General features: G+C 38.2%; 2 protein-coding genes across 5 annotated transcripts in view; one reads left to right on the top strand and one right to left on the bottom strand.

Annotated features, from left to right (window-relative positions):
- PLBD1 (phospholipase B domain containing 1) overlaps positions 1–6,236 on the top strand; it is a 58,690-nt gene extending 52,454 nt beyond the window's left edge. For both annotated transcript variants that reach the window (XM_036253204.1, XM_036253205.1), the window contains exons 9-11: positions 2,780–2,965; positions 3,625–3,731; positions 5,936–6,236. In XM_036253204.1, coding sequence (XP_036109097.1) covers positions 2,780–2,965; positions 3,625–3,731; positions 5,936–6,118 — 476 coding nt within the window. In that variant the 3' untranslated portion in view covers positions 6,119–6,236. The remainder of the gene's footprint in view (positions 1–2,779; positions 2,966–3,624; positions 3,732–5,935) is intronic.
- The window catches only part of LOC118624726 (activating transcription factor 7 interacting protein), a 125,258-nt gene continuing 107,406 nt past the window's right edge, over positions 227–18,078 (bottom strand). The window contains exons 13-14 of one of the 3 annotated variants that reach the window (XM_036253201.1): positions 15,347–15,459; positions 227–283 (exon numbers count right to left, since the gene is read on the bottom strand). In XM_036253201.1, the coding sequence (XP_036109094.1) occupies positions 242–283; positions 15,347–15,459 (155 nt within the window). In that variant the 3' untranslated portion in view covers positions 227–241. Of the gene's footprint in view, positions 284–10,808; positions 11,692–15,346; positions 15,460–18,078 lie in introns of those variants that run through there. The other 2 variants (XM_036253199.1, XM_036253200.1) reach the window with 2 other exon arrangements.

Here is an 18,078-nt window from a genome sequence, read left to right as displayed (position 1 = left end):
GGTACAATGTCCCTGACCTTAGGAACCTCTGTCTAGGAGGGAAGCAAGGCACAGAAAGCAGCCATTCTAGCACCCGGAAACCAAAGAAGGGTGTAAGCTCTGTTTTAACCAGAGGCTTCACAAAGCCCAGTGGGAGGGGTCAGAGAAGGCGGTTCTGGAGACGAGAATGAGAACGTAGCCCAGCTGAAGCCCAGGTTTTGGAGTCACACTGCCTCGACTTGAATCTCTGCTCCTCACAAGCTCAGGCAAACTGTTCAGTCTTTCCAAGTCTCACTTTCTTCATCTGTAAAACATGACAATGGGACAGGTCCACAATCACATTTATAATTTTGAATTCTCAAAACCTCAAAACTCTAAAACCAAAAGGTTTTTGTGTGTTTTTCTTGGGGGAGGGGCGAGCCTTGATCACTTGATAGGAAAATATGACCTGATCTGAACCCATTTGGTAGCGAGAGCTAACCTGAACTGTCTATTTACATCTTTGTTCCTCTCCTCTAGAGAGGCTGTTTATACAGTAGGCTACAGAAACATCGGTAGCTTTTATAGGTGCTTCCCACAGACTGCAATGCCGCATCTAACACATGCACTCCACTGCTGTTCTTAAATCTGAAAAACCCTGAATTCCGAAACACATCTGCCCCCAGAGCGTTTTTAAATGTGGGAGTGTAGACCTTGACAATTTCACAAGGGTTGTAAAGAAAATTAATTTGAGAAAGTTCATATAAATTATTGAGCACATTGCTGGACTTAAGCGCACACACAATAAGTCCTCACTGAATACCTGTTGAATAAATGAAATTGAAGTGGAGGGTTTTGAGATGTTTGAGTGGAGGGTTAAAGGCCCAAAAAGGAGCTCACTAATTTGACAAGGGGGATAGGGTCAAACAATCAAAGGCATGAACCGATGATTGAGAAACTGTTGTCTCAAGATAGCCAAAGGAAAAGCTGTGAAAGATAGACAGTCGAGGGGAAATACCAGCCTTGTATGTCCTGCTAAGCAGCTTAGCCTTTATCCTTTAGGATATGGATATTTCTGAGAAGGGAGAGTAGACTGGAGATCAGAGAGAAGACAGGAGACTAATTAAGAAACTAATGAAATTGCTCGGCCGGTGTGGCTCAGTGTTGAGCATCGACCCATGCACCAAGAGGTCACCAGTTCATTCCTGGTCAGGACACAAGCCCAGGTTATGGGCCAGATCCCCAGTGGGGGGCGTGTAGGAGGCGGCCAATCGATGTTCTCTCTCATGGGTATTTCTATCTCCCTCTCCTTTCCTCTCTCTCTAAAAAAATCAATAAAGCAAGCCCCGGTTGGTTTTGCTCAGCGGTTAGAGCGTCAGCCTGCGGTCCATAGAGACCAGGGTTCAGTTCCCTCTAAGGGCACGTACCTTGGTTGCAGTATGTCCCCGGCGCTGGTTGGGTCGTGCGGGTGGCAGCCACTCAATGTATCCCTTTCACGTCGATGTTTCTCTCTCTGTCTCCCCCTCCCACTCTATCTGAACAAAAAATGGAAAAATGTCCTTGGGTGAGGATAAAAAATAAAAGAAAGAAAAAAAGAAACTACTGAAATGAATGGGCTGATTGATGAGTAGTAACAGAACCAAAGTAAGGTATGGACCCCGGGGATCATGGCCTGATCCTTAGTTCACCAGGTCCCCAAATCAACTTTGTAATGACCTAGAGTAACCACCTCAGCCAGGAATGGCTCACACCAATGACATGTACATAATATGCATAACGCAGAATTAAGCTGGAAACTTCCATTGCCAAGCAGATCACATACTACCAAGTAGCAGACTTACCTCCTTTTCTGCGAAGAAAATTCACCTAAGAAATCAAATCATTAGGTGGTTGCTTGGTTGGCATGCAATTCAAAACTGAGACCCCTGGCAGTCTGACCTTAAGGCTGGTCCACCCAGCGCCCAAGAGCCGGACAATAACAGCACACCTCCGGAGAGTGATGTCTGAATGATGGATGGCCCTGTGTGGACTGCCTGTCCTGTAGGCAGTAACCCAGGCCACTATAATCTGCAGTGGTCTTGAAATGTTGATTTTCCTACAGTTGTGTCACATGTGTGATGCTGAGTGACTAGTGGCCTTGGCACACTACCCAGTTTTGAATGAAGCTGAGCCTTTCTGAAAGCTTAGAGTCAAAGGAGTTGAAAGCCTACTGGAACCTTAAAGATCATCTACAATCCCCTCATATTATGGACTCTCCTTTTCCCTCCCTCTACTAAAGAAAAAAAAAAAACCTCAAGAACAAAAACGAAGTTAACTGCCTAAGACCTAGTTATTCAGCCCTGGGCCCAGAATTCAGGTTTTCGATCCCCTGTACTGTGTTCTTCCTGTCTTCCATGACTGGCACCTGGCATACTCCCTGTTAGGACCACACTGGGAAACCATCTTTTGGCATTTCACTAACCAAACCCACTGAAATGGGCTCCCCAGAACACTTTGTGTTATACTTCACTTTACTCTACAAATACTAGTATTTTCTAGTTAATGGATTGCTTTAAGAATTTGGGGTGAAAACCAAAGAATTCGGTGTTCTTTTCCCCCTGATGGAATAATCTAGAGGTATACCAATTCTGTAAATCGTAAGGACTGGTTTGACTGCGAGTTCACATTCAGTTTTATTTTCTATATAATATCATTTTGTAATTACACACCTGTGCCAGGTTACAAAAGAAACTATCATTAATAACATTTCTTTTGTTCCTTCTCTTTCCTTTTTTCTCCCTCCCTGTCAATCCCACCCTACCTTCCCTCCATTCAAAATCAGGATACTGGGCCTCCTACAACATTCCTTTCCATGAAAACATCTACAACTGGAGTGGCTATCCTATGTTAGTTCAGAAGCTGGGTTTGGACTACTCTTATGATCTGGCTCCACGAGCCAAAATCTTCCGGCGTGACCAAGGGAGAGTGACTGACATGGAAACCATGAAATACATCATGCGATACAACAGTACGTAGCATATTTCTCAAGAATCTTTCTTCAAAACTCCTTTTCTTCCCCATGGATAAATAACCCATGTAGTTCATCATCTCTGTACTAGAAGGAATTATAAGAAGTTATTGCATTGATAAATATTTTGTATTCTATACTATACATATTTTACAAACAAGTAGAATTTTTGTCCATCTTTATAAAATGACAAAGAGAAGATTCTAGACTTTTCACTGAAAAAATTATGTGAAATTCAGATGAAATAACCCATATGGGGTACTTTTTTTTTTTTTTACCACCCCCCCAAACATAGGTTTCTTTCCAAGGACAAGCAGCCATTAAAACAAAAATTATTAATAGTTTATTTTTTAATAGTATCCAAGTCAAATTTATATTTATTTTGTTGGGAAAAAAATGGATGCACATTTATCCTGTTAATCTTTCTTCCATCCACTCCTCACTGTACAAGGTTCTTGACAGCAGGTAGGCCTGGAGCAGGGAACTTGCAGTTGCCCCTTCCTAGTACAAGCCAAAGGAGACTTCTGTATCTGGGAGTACGCGGGGCTGCAGAGGCCTCACTCTGATTACCTAGGCTTTAAGAGGTCCAGAAAATGTACTGTGGATCAGTGTTCTCCCAGAATAGTCAGTACTCACTCTTGTCCTCGTCTGTTTCCTAGATTATAAGAAGGATCCTTACAGTAAGGGTGATCCATGCAATACCATCTGCTGCCGTGAAGACCTGAACTCACTTGACCCCAGTCCTGGAGGCTGCTATGATACGAAGGTAACATGCTACTAGCTTTTGAATTTAATTTTCACCAGCACCTACGCCTATTCAAAGGCAAAGTTGCAAAGGTTTTAGTAGCATAAAGCACAGTAATGTTTCTATCCACTTACTCACTTCAGGGTTCAGCTTTTTCAGATATTTTGGTGATAGGTGCCATTGCCTAACTTCAAGTCCCTGCTCTGACACTTAATAGTAACTCACATAATCTTGTAACACTGTTTCTTCATCTGTAAACTGGAAATAACAGCACTTGCCTCACATGGTTGTGGTGAAGAATAAACATTTCATGTCTATAAAATGTTTAGAACAGTACCTAGTGGGTTATTTGAAAGTGTACATATCAGAATGATGATGATGGTGATAATGTTGTATCTCAAGTTTTACCAGACTGGCCTGAAGTCCAAGAGCATATTATTGAGAGCAGTGCGATTTCACATCAGATAGAAATTTAATTTAGCTGAAGGAACAAGTACTGGACCAGATGTCAAATCACTAAAGGGTTTTTACCATGTTAGAAGTGATAAGTGCTATAATGTGTCTTGTAAGTAATATGTTTGCAGTGGTGGTCTGAAGCTAGCTCATATAGGCTTGTGAGGACCAGTTAGTTGTTAAAATCAATTGACTGTATTGATAGCTTGAAATCAGCCATGGTGGGAGTATTTACACCGTGTAAATCAGCAAACACTACAAATCAGGGCCTTTTTTTCCTCGGAGAGCTAGTTATTAAAAATTTACCTGGACACTCTTGGATTTGGGGTATCCACTGGTAACAAAAACTAGTTGTTTTAGTTTGTGGAGGGAATCCTTCTGTACTTTTGGTTTGGCATGTGTCTTTTCATTTGCAACTCCAGTCCTAAATTCTGAAGAACTCTGCTAGGAGTTAACTGTTCTATCTTCAGCTCTGAAACAGTAAGAATGCCAACACCCTCTCCCCAACAACCACTCCCCGACACCAACACATTTTTTTTTTTTCTAGCTTAATGCGTAAATAGGAGATGCTCTAGAAGTAGTCTGAGTTCCAAGTCACCCTACTTTTTACTATATGATGATGGCAAAGCTTTTAGTTGAATCTAATAAACAAAATTAACTAACAAGCAAAACAGAGACGGATTCATAGGCAGAAAACAGGCTGTTGCGAGGGGGATGTTGTTGGAGGGCTGGGGGAGGGGGGGAGGTAAGGGATTGAGAAAAAAGAAAAAAACTCATGGATAAGGACATGATGTGGGAATTGCCAGGAGGGGGCGGGGGAAGAGTGGAGAAGAGTAGGGGATAAATGGTGATATAAGGAAGTGACTCAGGGCCATGAACACATGATAGTGTTCTGATGATGTGTTGTGGAATTGTGCACCTGAAACCTGTATAATTATGTTAACCAATGTCACCTCAATAAATTCAGTAAAAAGGAAAAAAAATTACTTGGTACACATGAAGCCCCAATGAATATTTCTTTATTTCTTTTTATGGCATTTGCAAACATTCAGTGAAGTGTGTGACATGTTGTATCTGTTCTAGAATATAGAAAGAGAATTACCTCTGCTGCCTTTCTTTCCTAGGAGAATCCAAGCCAACCTGCCATTTGTCAGATTTTACTTTCTTCTTGACAGGAGGAGCCTGCCAAGTTTTTATCAAAAAAGTTTCTGTTGAAGATATGCTTTAAAAATATTTCTCATAAGATATGAAACATTTTCTTTTTTCCCCTCTAAGGTTAAGCTCTACTGCTACCCACTGTTCAAGGTGTTTTTGAGAAACATGGGTATTTTTTTATATTGAGTTCCACTTTTTAACTTGTCACTATACTGATTAATAAAAACTTTGAGGAATTAATATTTTCTTGGCACTGTGCCAAGCATTTGCTTTCATTAATCTTCATGACTTTTCTGAAGTAGTGTTGTCAGTTCACTTTACAACTGAAACAACTGAGCCATATGGAGGTTATTTTTCAATAAATTTTAGAGCAAGAATTTTGATTTGAGTGACTACAGATCTCACACTTTTGGCTATATTGTTAATACCCTCCTACTAGTCAATTAATATTTGAATGCCAAATGAACACAGAAAAGCAGATTGTGGAGGCTTGGGAGATTTTGTTTAAAAAGGGATAATGTGATTTTGAAAAAAGAGAAGAAAAAGAAAAAATAGAAATGTAGTCAAGTTTTTTCCAAGTGGTTTTCCTAAAATGACCCTTTCTTCTCTCTTTCCAGGTGGCAGATATATACCTAGCATTAGAATACACAGCAGATGCCATTAGTGGTCCCACGGTACAAGGTGGCCTTCCTGTTTTTCACTGGAAGCGGTTCAACAAAACTCTCCATATGGGCATGCCAGAGGCCTACAACTTTGATTTTATTACCATGAGACCAGTTTTGAAAACTGACATAAAATGAAGAGGGAGATGAAGAAATGGAAGGCTGGAAATAAGATACCAAAGGCACTATTTTAGCTATGTTTTTCCATTCAAAATTAGTCTTAATAAAATGTATTACATTTAGTCTGTTCCTATCATTCCCCACTGTTGGTTTTGTAGTTAACAAGCATTCACTGTAGCAAGCACTGTAGAATTATATACGATTAACAATACCAGGCTTCACCATACAAACTTACATAAAAGAGGGTATGGCAGAAACTGCTCCCTCCCTCATCAAAACCCGTATTTTTTAATGCCTGGCCACACAGACCACAAATCCCAGGTTCCCTTAGGTACATGACTAGTTCTTGTCAATGGAATCTGAGGTGAGTGCCAATTTCAGGCCTGGCCCCTAAGAACTTGTACTCCTCCATGCTCTTTCCTCTTCATTCCCCTGGCTGGATATACTAAATGAGAAAGCCCTAGGGAAAGGTGGAGCTGTGTTTTCGAAGGAACCTCTAATAGAAATGCAATGTGATTTTTCTGGGCATTAATGGGTATTAAATGAGTCTCTTTTGGTACAGGCGAGGCACACAATATAGCAAACCTTAACGCTGTCTCCCATTACTAAAAAGCAGCATATTTAATCTGGGAGCAACTTTGCATAACTTTTCTTTCAAAGTTGGAGAATAATGTGTGGTTTTAGTGCTGTGGTATCGTCAAATAGGTTAAATAAACCATATTGTACAGTCTGATAAGTGATCCTTAACAACAAGGTGAGAGACTTTCAAAAGAAAGAAACACAAGGGGCAAGAATAATCAGAATGAATCAGAGTACTCAGAATGTTAAAAACCCAGTAGTTTATTTCAAAGTATAAATTTCAGGCTTGCTGGACAAATCCCACTACAATTAACACTTATACAGACACCAGTCTACTGTACATTTAGAAAAGAAAAGAAAAAAAACACAAAAACCTTTAAAACCTAATAAAAATAGGGCAACTTGCTATAGCCCAGTTTATACTAGACATTAGGAAGGTCTTAACATTGTCTTATTATTTACACTTTCAATTGCAATAAAGAAAAATCAGAATGCAAGTTTCCTAAAAAGGATTTATTTTTATATTTAACTTTAAAATGGCTGATGAAATACTAAAGCCAGGATCCCAGAAGTTGTTTGATTGCCCCGTTACCTTATTTACAAACAAAACTTTTTTTTTAAAAAGGACATTATTTAAATATAAATGATCGGTATTTAGCTGACTCTACAAAACAAAACAAAAAAAAACTTATTTAGCACGATAAAACTGTATTATCCTATTCCTCCCCACTGGATGGCTCAAGAGGAATAGACTTTAGGAATTACGTAAGTCTGCCACACTAACAAAACACCTCGTAAGAATTGTTCTAATCTTCTTTGTGTAAAAAAAGGGGGGGGGGCACTATTTGCCCAGTAAGGAAGGGAGAATCATACATTGGTTTTAGATAAAGTTATTTGTAATAATCTAATACTGAGACATGATTTTTCTGGAAATTAGAATAAAACAGGCCAATGACAACAAGTGGTCAATGATAAAATAACAAATGAATCATAAGATACTGAAATAACCCAAGAAGAAAAGTCGGATTCGGAAGATCTCTGCAAGTACTCTACAGTGCTAAGATCAGTGTATAAAAGTGAGAAAGGACGATACCACAGGCATTATTTTGCTAATCTTGTACAGTACTGGAAAATTCGTGGAACAAGATAAATGCATTGTCATGCAATATTAACACTCACCTTGTTGCATAAATAATAATTTAGAAAATATAAGCAAAGGAGAACAACAAAAACTTAGTTAACACTTATGCAATACAGTAAGAGAACTGTATGGTACAGCCTGCCTAAGGAATTCTGCAGAGAGATGTACCTAAGATTCTAAGCTCCTTGCTCTATGACTTGTTTTGCAAATAAACCTTTCCTTTATCTGATATTGGGGGTGGGGAGAGTGGGGAACACCTCACTGTGAGGCAAATGGTACCCCAATAAATACTTTAAGGACGAAAGCTCTCCTCTTCCCTTTTCTCATTGATTTCTACTGTGTTAAACAGCACCCAGTATTCCGCATATTTTAAAGTGAATCTAGAGAAACAGAGGATCTAGTTACCTCATTAAGTTAACTTTTAACAACAGATGTTATCTTTGCATGTAACTTATAAATTTACTGGCAATAACAATTTTGAAAAGAGGCTTACTTCAAATAGGGTGAAAATTACTCTAACAAAGCACAAAGTAAGGAGTAACAAACATCACTGTTACCTTTAAAAGCCACACATTCTACATTTTGTGTTGAAATTTCCAGGATTTTCAACAAAGCAATATTTAACACAAGTAATGTCGGGCTAAAATTTTAGTAAACTTGCATTCCCAAAATGGGATAAACAAGCTTATTTGTAATTCTCTGTGAAAAGGTACCTTGAAATAAAAAAGGTATCACAGGGTGTGAATTACTACAAAAGGTTCTAGTTGAGTCTTCCATTCTCTCTCCCAAAAGAAACAAAAAGTGCTCATCTACATTAAAACCTACCCTAAATAGCCCTGGCCGATTTGGTTCAGCAGTAGGAGCTTCGGCCTGTGGACCAGAGTCCTGGGTTCAGTTCCCACTAAGGGCACATACCTTGGTGGCGATTTGTCCCTGGACCTGGTTGGGGTCGTGTGGGTGGCAACCACTCGATGTGTCTCTCTCACGTTGATGTTTCTCTCTCTCTCCACCTCTCTCCCTCCTGCTCTATCTGAAGATAGATACAAGAATGTCCTCCAGTGAGGAAAAAAAAACCTGCCCAAAATAAAAGAGTTCTAGCCTAGCACCTTTCCATTCATCCAATATAACTGTTGCCCATAAATCCCATGGAAGGCTAATTTGAGGAGACAATTCTGTAATATGCTTTTCCCTCAAATAGTTACAATATTTCTTTGCACCTTCCTTTCACAATCTGGAATAAAAAGTTATTTTGCTGCAGTAAATTTATTCTTAGGATTACTATTTGAGACTTTTTTTGACAGAAAACAATATAAGGCTAAAATATCGAAATATTTTCATTCTACTGGGCTCTCTTCACATGATTATATAATGCTATAAAAGCATTTTAAAAAAGGATTACTAAAAATAAAAACATTCACCAAGGTAATTTTCTCAAGGCTAGGTAAGCAAATTGTTATCACGTGACCATAAAACCGGCCAATAAAGAACAATTTTGAACATGAGCTTTCTATTCTGTATACAGGAATGATCTTGAACACAGAATTAACGTTGCATCCATTGCAGGTAGAAACATATACACACGTAGATACAGATAAGTGTTGATATACATCTAAGAAGAAATCTCCCTTTTGAAATTTTCATTGGCATGACATTGGCAACTTCTTTACCATTGTCATTAGTCCTAGAATGAGTAATCTCTACCTAGATGGTTGGCAAATTTGATTCTTTAATTCTCATTGTGGTCTTATTTTCTGAAAGTGAATGTCTGGGAGCATTTAAGTTTGGCAGTCTGTAGGCTTTCTTCAGGATCAAATTTCACACCTAACATGACATACACTGACCGGTGAAAGTCTTTAAAGACTTTACAACTAGAATGCTTCTGGTTACAAGCCATCAATGTTGCGAACAAAGCAGCATTAATGGTAGGGAGAGTTTCCTCCTATAATTCCAGGAGGTATAATTTGAGAAGGTAGAAATATGAACTCAAATTTGGTAAGGAAAGATGACTTGATAAATTATGACACACACTCTGTGAATTCCTTTCAAAATATTCCCAACCACACTGTCAACCCCAAAAGTACCCCCAAGCAGTCCTGTCCTAAACTATCTACACTCAAACAATTACCTGATACCAATAGAGCTGGCACTCATATTGAAAATGCAGGACCTAAGCTGAATCTGATGAACTTTGAAGAGGAACAGAGATGCACAGTAAGCTATATCTAATTGTTACATAAAATGACCCCAAAGGATATACTTTAAATTCTATCCAAAGCTGACATAGGGTAAATTAGACAAAACATGGCACCATCAAAACTAAATTAAAAGTTGTTAACAAAAGAAAAAAATGATACGAGAACAAAGAGATAATAGTTCTTTCCCTTTAATATTTCAACTCACTGTATTTTGTGAATTTGACTATTTCCTTTGAAAGAATATTATGCTTTGGGTGACACAGTAAACTAGGACTGCTTTCATAATTTCTAACACAGTGTGAACACAGATATTGAAATATGTTTGAAGGAAAATTTTCTTACACAATGCGGTCTTCTCTTGGTCCACTTTACTTAAAGCTAATTTAAATAGTGACCAAAAATTAAAACATCTATATTCTTAGAAGAAAATAGCAAGTAAAATGTTTGCAGTTAAATGTAGTAATGCCACTGATGAGAATATAAATAAAAGCCTTGGTTTAAAATTTACTTTAGGGAGTGTGCTATATTTTGTGGAGATAAAGGAAAAATGAAGTGTTTAAAGGCTGAAAGGGAAGAGTAAACAACAATGGATGAATGGCCATGTTTATTTTTGCAGTTAATCTTTAAGGCACAAAATAAATGTAAAAGTAAGATTTAAAAAGGGAGGGGCCATTGAGATGTTTTCGCCTAATTAACAACCCAGAAGAGACCAAAAAGAGAGAGAGAGAAACAGATCCTTTTCTTGTAGAAATTAACCTATTTTAAACTCTTTAACCATTTTGCTTTTTATTTTTTCCTTTGGATCTTGTTTAGATTCTGTTTAAATCTTTTAACTATGCACCTACAGATCACGTAGAACAGAATCATGCCAGTTACATACCTCAGATGCTTTGCTCTACTTTATACTAGAAGAGAGGTAAACTTGAGAGTGAAAACAGGAGATTCCACTGCAATAAACATATAAATAGGAGGAAAAAAACCCACACAAACATCCACACATATTCCCCAGCCTCAAGACTAAAAGGAAGGTGCACATTTACATTTCAAAACCTTGAAGCTTGAATTGTTCAGGAAAAGGTTCTTGCTTTATGGGCTGAGTTTATTTTACTCTCTGATTATAAACAAATGTAGTGTATATACATAATTGTCCAAGAAATCTTGCACAATGTAGATTTTACAATGGGTATCATGCACAAGATTAAAACAAGACCAAAAAGTGGAACTTTTAAAAGAGGAATCAATAAAGGCTCCAAGGTTTAACTGCTCTGGGAAGAAGAAATCACATCCGTTGACTGAGGATCGCAGAAAGGTCCAAAACGTCCATAAATATCCTTGGCCCGTACTGCAAAGTAGTATTTGCTGCCAGATACAAACTGGGTGAGAGTGCATGCCATAGGCAAAGGAAGTGCCTTTACCTCTCCAATCTTTTTCCATTGTGAGGGTACAGTGGCACTGGGTTCCTCATGGTAAGCATAGAGATGGTAGCTGTCAACAGTGGCACAGGTTCGATCCACCTCCAGGACACTCCATGACAGTACAATGCCATTTTGACTCTGAACTCGTGCTAACTTCAAGTGTGGCTTCTGAGGCAGAGATGTGCTGGCAGCTTCTGGGGGCAGACGCTGTGGTTGTGGGGCTTCTGGTAAGGGTGCTGGGTGCACAGGGCGTGGGGGCTCCTAACCAAGAAGAGCCATGTTGATTTATAATGACCACAGAAAGGGCTGTTTCTGAGAGCTAGAACTAAGACATCTTAGAGGTCACTTACTGAGATCATTTTTTGTCAAGAATACAGGGAAATACCAAATATCAGACTATATTTTGCAAGTTTTATTTGGTCATTTGTAACCAATCACGCCCCAAACAACGGTGCTGAGGTAACCTCTGCTATACTTTCTAGACCTATTGAGTTTTCCTTGGGAAATAAAACCCCTTGCTGATGGAACACTATCTTGACAGAAACTGAAATAATCACATACTTTTAAAATAATTTATGATTTAATTCTGTATGCTACAGCTTCTTATTCAAAATAATGTAACATTTAAAAATACGATGTGGCCCTGGATAGCGTGGCTCAGTTGGTTGAGCATTGTCCCGTGCACCAAAAGGTCACATACCCAGGTTGCAGGTTCAATCCCCAGTTGGGGTGTGTATGGAAAGCCACCAACTGATGTTTCTCTCTCTCTCTCCCCCTCTCCCTTTCTCTAAAGAAATCAATAAAAACATTTTAAAAATAACTTTAAAAATAAAATATGTGTGGCAGTCTATCATAGAAAATTGAGTATTTGACTGTGCTTTCCTTTTAAAGCTGTTTTTCCATATAAAGACAGTAGCATATTCTTATAAATAAGCACATTTAATGATGAATGTATAATATGTCTTGGTCAGGCTGCACGAAGAGAGTGACATTTAAATGAGACAATGAAATAGGGATAAAGTATGTGCAAAGGCACGGGGATTTATGGGCAAAAACCAGTGTTAACTTTTTACTCAGACATAGGATATGTGAAGAAAAAAAGATAAATTTGGAAAGGTAGGTTAAAGCCAGATAATGAAAAAGCATTAACACTAAGCTTAAGAAGTCAAATTCACTGATCTAACACTGGACATTACTATTTATTATACCTGGGTTTTAAGATTACAATGATAATTTTTCCAAAAAAATTCAAGTGAGAGGCAGGAAATAGGGATATGAGTGATCTTTATTTTTCTAGTGAAACATCACTGCTCACTAACTTTAGATTGGAAGTCATGAAACAAGATTTCCTTAACTGAAAATTCATTTAACAAAAATAGTTTTTAATATGTATTTTATTAAATGGATAATTTGCATATACTAAATAGTGAATTCTGTGATGGTTTGATGTTATCATGTTATCTTTTTAATTTCCATGCCTTCTCAAAGCTTAGTACCAGAAACATGCACACAGGATGAACTCTGAAAGGATATGCTGAATAGTTTCAAGGAATGGGAAATTCTTATGCCTAGTGGAAAGAATTCATACACGTCTGAAAAATGAACAATCCCAGTTAAAAAGCTAAAATAAATATAAAGTCAGAGGGGAGAAAATCTAATTTAAATAGATAAAACAGTGAAAGCTGAAGCAGATCTAATTTAAGTCCTGGCCACAGGTTGTGGGTTTGATCCCCGGTCTTGTTATGTGCGGGAGGCAGCCGATAGATGTTTCTCTCTCGTATCAATGTTTCTCTCTCTCTCCCTTGCTCTCTCTCTAAAATCAATAAAAACATTAAAAAAAGAAGAAGAAGAACTTATTTGAATACTGGCTATGTTGCTATATTTGCTCTCTCAAATTGTCTCTTTTCCTAAAATGACTTAAGCATTTTAATAAATAACATTAAATAAACATACAACAATCTAAGAGAAGATGACTGAAGTAATGAACTTAACTGGAGGGAACACAGGAATTTAAGAAGTTTGACAATTAGCTTAAATGGCCCGTAATATCCCTTCTAGTTCTTAAAATTCTAGGATTCTGAATCTGCTCATGTCCCAAAACTAAGTGAATTGAGTTAGTTTTATTTTTGTTGTTGCAATGGTTTTTACTGAAGTTTTACAGATAAAATAATACAATATCAGGGATTTGCTTCAAAATAATCTGGTGTGTACATGGTTGTGGAAATAAGTGAAATAAGTGGCTGGTACCACAGATAAAATAAGATTGGCCAAGTACTAGTAATTGTAGAAGATGGGCGACAGGTATGTATATGAATTGTTATACTATTTTCTCTACATTCATATACATTTGAAAATTGCTATTTTAAAATACTTTTTAAATTAATTAAAACAATGTTCCTCCTGTGAGATACAAACAAAAAAACTGGTGGATCATCAAATTTGCAGAACTATGGTATAAATAAAAGATTATTGCTTTATATTTTTTGAAAGACTAATGAGTGAAAGAAATTATTTGCAGATGAAAACAACAGTAATGGTAATTTACCACATACCCTAATAGGGCTAGACTGAAGCACTGTGAAAACACTCTGGAGGTGTTGTGATTAAACAGCCTGAGTTGTAAAATGGCTCTGTCTCTGACACTAGCTTCGGTAACGACACTGAGTAACCACTTAGTTTCTTTGTGATACAGTACGCTTTTCTATCAAAAAGAAATTAATAATCCTCATAAAATTGTGAGGATTAAATTAAAATACATGTAAAGAACTTACTAGAGTGCCTGGTATACATTAAGTGTTCCATTAATATTAATGTCTTTATTGTAGTGGGACAATGAAAGTAATAACTATTAAGAGCATAAGCCCTATGACCTTGGGATAATTAGTCAGCCTCTCTCTCTGTGCATTAGCTGTCATATCATAAAAAAAATAAGAGCAAGAATCCTAAAGGATTCCCATGTGAGGACTAAGTATATTAACAGTGCCTGGCATGTAGTAAGGACTTGACAAATGCTAGCCATTATTACATGTAATAAAAAACAATGTTTTGCTTGCTAGAAAGTGTATGTTTCAATCTCCTCCCGCCTCATAAAGCCAGTATTTCCATTTACATGGTATACCATACCAAATATTATTATTAGTACATCACAGGATAATGGGACTGTTTTGGAGGCTATACCTAAGGAGAAATCTTTGATTTTCTGTTACCTCTGAACAAATGAATTCTAAATGCCACCAAATTATTTTAAAAAATAAAGTGATGGCAATGAAGCAGTGAGAACTGGTATAATGTTTTGAGGAAAAGAATAAAGTTACAGCATCAAAAAATGGCTTTTTTTATTATTATTTTTATCCTCATCCGAGGACACTTTTTCGTTTTTTGTTCAGATAGAGTGGGAAGGAGAGAAAGGAAGAGAGAGAGAAACATCGACGTGAAAGGGACACATAAAGTGGTTGCCACCCGCACGACCCAACCAGGGCCGGGGACAAATTGCAACCAAAGTACATGCCCTTAGTGGGAACCGAACCTGGGTCTGGGTCTCTCTGGACTACAGGCCGATGCTCCAACCGCTGAGCCAAACCAGCCAGGGCAAAAAAGTGGCTTTTAAAATATGCTTTTTAATATTCAAAAATATTCTTTTTAATTTAACCATGAATTAAAATGATCTCTTTCACTTCACATGCTCCATCTGTGGACTCTTTGTGTACACTGTAAGCCACCACAAGCTCTATGATCCCTGATGACCATAATACCTAGGAATATTTGTTCATAATGATAAGATCTATTCTCTTAAGTAAACTTCTGCAGGAAAAACAAAAGACCTATCATTTCCTTTTGGTATAGCTACTTTAAAGAAAGAAATGCTAAGTAATATAAAAATCCATAAAAATTTTATAAAGCCAAGATCAACACTTACAGTGTGCACTTGTGGTGGACGATGATGCACTGTGAGCTGAGGCCCTGTGGATCCCAGGGCTAGTCCATTGTTTACAACATATGTAGCTGCTTGAGGCACTCGAACTGTGACACCTTTAAAAGAAAATGAAAAAATGAATTAGACTTCTATTCTAAATTTGGTAGAATGCTAATTAAACACTTGAAGTCAGTAAAATTATATATTTTATTTTTTGGCTCATTATCAAAACTTTACTGAATAAGGTTCTCTATGATATAACACAAAATTTAGGAAGTTGTGTGGATCATTAGTGTTGCTTTCTTCTAAAAAAAACACCCTTCTGTGAGTCTAGCCTTTCCTCCTGTCAGCTGGCACAACACTGTTGAACAACCTACACAAAGAACCACGGTCTGAGCATGGCTGAAAGCCATAGTAATCTTATAGCAACCTGGACATTTTGCATCCATAAAATAAGGATTTGGGCTTTGAACTAGCCATTTCTTTTTATGTTTTTTCTTTTCCTCTTCCAAGAACAGATGTAGTAAATCTCTAGCCAAAGGCATGTTGATCCTCTTGCAAGCCCAGCCTGTGGAGATCTCAGAGGCAACACCCCTGGCGAGCAGCACGTGACCAGGCAGCAGTAGCAACTTTAAAATGATATTTTTAAAATATGAAAGAAAAGCCCTGGCTGGTTTGGCTCAGCAGTTAGAGTGTCGACCTGCTGTCTGGAGAGACCCAGGTTCTGTTCCCGCTAAGGACATGTACCTGGGTTGCAGTTTGTCCCGCACCCTGGTTGGGTCGTGTGGGTGGCAACCACTCGATGTGTCCCTTTCACATCGATGTCTCTTTCTCTCTCCCTCCTGCTCTATCTGAACAAAATATCAAAAAAAAAAAAAAAAAAGTCCTCGAGTGAGGATAAAAAAAAGAAAGAAAATATACTTCTAACCTAGAAGACTACACTCAGCCAAAGTATCATTCCGGCATGAGGACAAAGAAGTGTTTATATATGCAAGCAACCCCCCAGAAAAATCTACCTCTTAAGGAGCCACTGGAGGATGTGTATGCACCACAAATATAGGAGAGAAAATAAAAGAGGAAATCATAAAATACAAGGAACAAGAGATCCAGCACAGGAGAGAAATAAATGGAATCCCTACCAAAAGGACTATGAGCAAAATCCTAAAACACTGGAACATTGATGTACAACACATTTCATAGAAGCAAACAGGCCAGAATGGAGCTGTGTGACTTTATAGATAGAAAAAAATGAAGGTGCCTTCACAGAGGTCTCTGTTGTCTCATCTTTTTAACTAGAACAGAAAAAAACTCCACTAAGTTATCCCTGCCTTATGTTATGAAGTTCCTCTCTTTCCCTCTACACCCTCTACTAATCAGCTGAGGATACTCACTTTACCCAAATGAAAACTGTTCTGGCATACATCGGGGCAACAGAAGCAGAAAGTTTAGAGTCACCTACTTCCCCAACCATAGTCCTGCCATATATTCAGTACTTGCTCCATACCACATTTCTGCCAGGTACTCTGACTGTGGTGAGCCCAATTTCCTAGAACTCGTTCACGTTCCCTCTTGAATGATTTCCCAGAGAACACCTTAATCTTGAGAAAGTTGAATCCAACTATGAACCAGAGACTTTGCTTAGTTTATATTCTCCTGGAAGCCATCACTTAATAATGGCATTATTGTGGTACCTTTAAATAGCAAATTTGTCCTTGCTATTAAATTTTGAAAAATTAAACATTTTCAGTGAAACCTATTTAAGTGGCGAAAGCATATAGAAAAGCACAAAGTAAAGATGATGGTTACTTCTGATGGAAAGGGAGAGAGATGCAATTAAGGATGAACATATAACAGGTTTGTAGGATACTGATAAAGCTCTATTACTTAGCCTGGCGGAAGCTCATTGTTGGTTCACTTTACTCTTTTTTAAAAACTTTAAATATATATATATATATACATATATATATATATATATTTTTTATCCTCACCTGAGGATATTTTTCCATTTTTTGTACAGATAGAGTGGGAGGGAGAGAGAGGAAGGGAGAGAGAGAGAGAAACATCGACGTGAAAGGGACACATCGAGTGGCTGCCACCCGCACGACCAACCAGGGCCGGGGACAAACTGCAACCGAAGTACGTGCCCTTAGTGGGAACCGAACCCGCGTCTCTCCGGACCGCAGGCCGACGCTCTAACCGCTGAGCCAAACTGGCCAGGGCTAAATATATTTTTTATAAAGATATCTGATGTATCTGAATATTATCTTAGTGTTATAGTAAATATATACAGATGCTCCTCAACTTGTGATGAGGCTATGTCTCAATAAGCCGTCATAAGTTAAAAATGTCCAGCTGGTGTGGCTCAGTTGTTGAGCATCGACCCACACATCAAGAGGTTGCCAGTTTGATTCCCGGTCAGGACACATGCCCAGGTTGTGGGCCTGATCCCCAGTGGGAGACATGCAAGAGGCGGCCAATTGATGTTCTTTCTCATTGATGTTTCTCTCTCTCTCTCTGTTTCTGTTTCTCTCTCTCTCTCTCTCTCTCTCTCTCTCTCTCCGTCCTTTCCTCTCTAAAATCAATAAAGGGGAAAAAATTTTTTTATAAAAATGTATTTAAGCCCTGGCTGGTTTGGCTCAGCGGTTAGAGTGTTGGCCCATGGACGGCAGAGTCCTGGGTTCGGTTCCTGCTAAGGGCATGTACCTCGGTTGCAGTTTGTCCCCGGCCCTGGTTGG

The sequence above is a fragment of the Molossus molossus genome, unplaced genomic scaffold (genome assembly GCF_014108415.1).
Source record: "Molossus molossus isolate mMolMol1 unplaced genomic scaffold, mMolMol1.p scaffold_m16_p_10, whole genome shotgun sequence".
In the NCBI taxonomy this organism is placed as follows: Eukaryota; Metazoa; Chordata; class Mammalia; order Chiroptera; family Molossidae; genus Molossus; species Molossus molossus.
The sequence above is the reverse complement of the archived record's forward strand: the minus strand, read 5'-3'. Positions and strand labels throughout refer to the sequence as shown.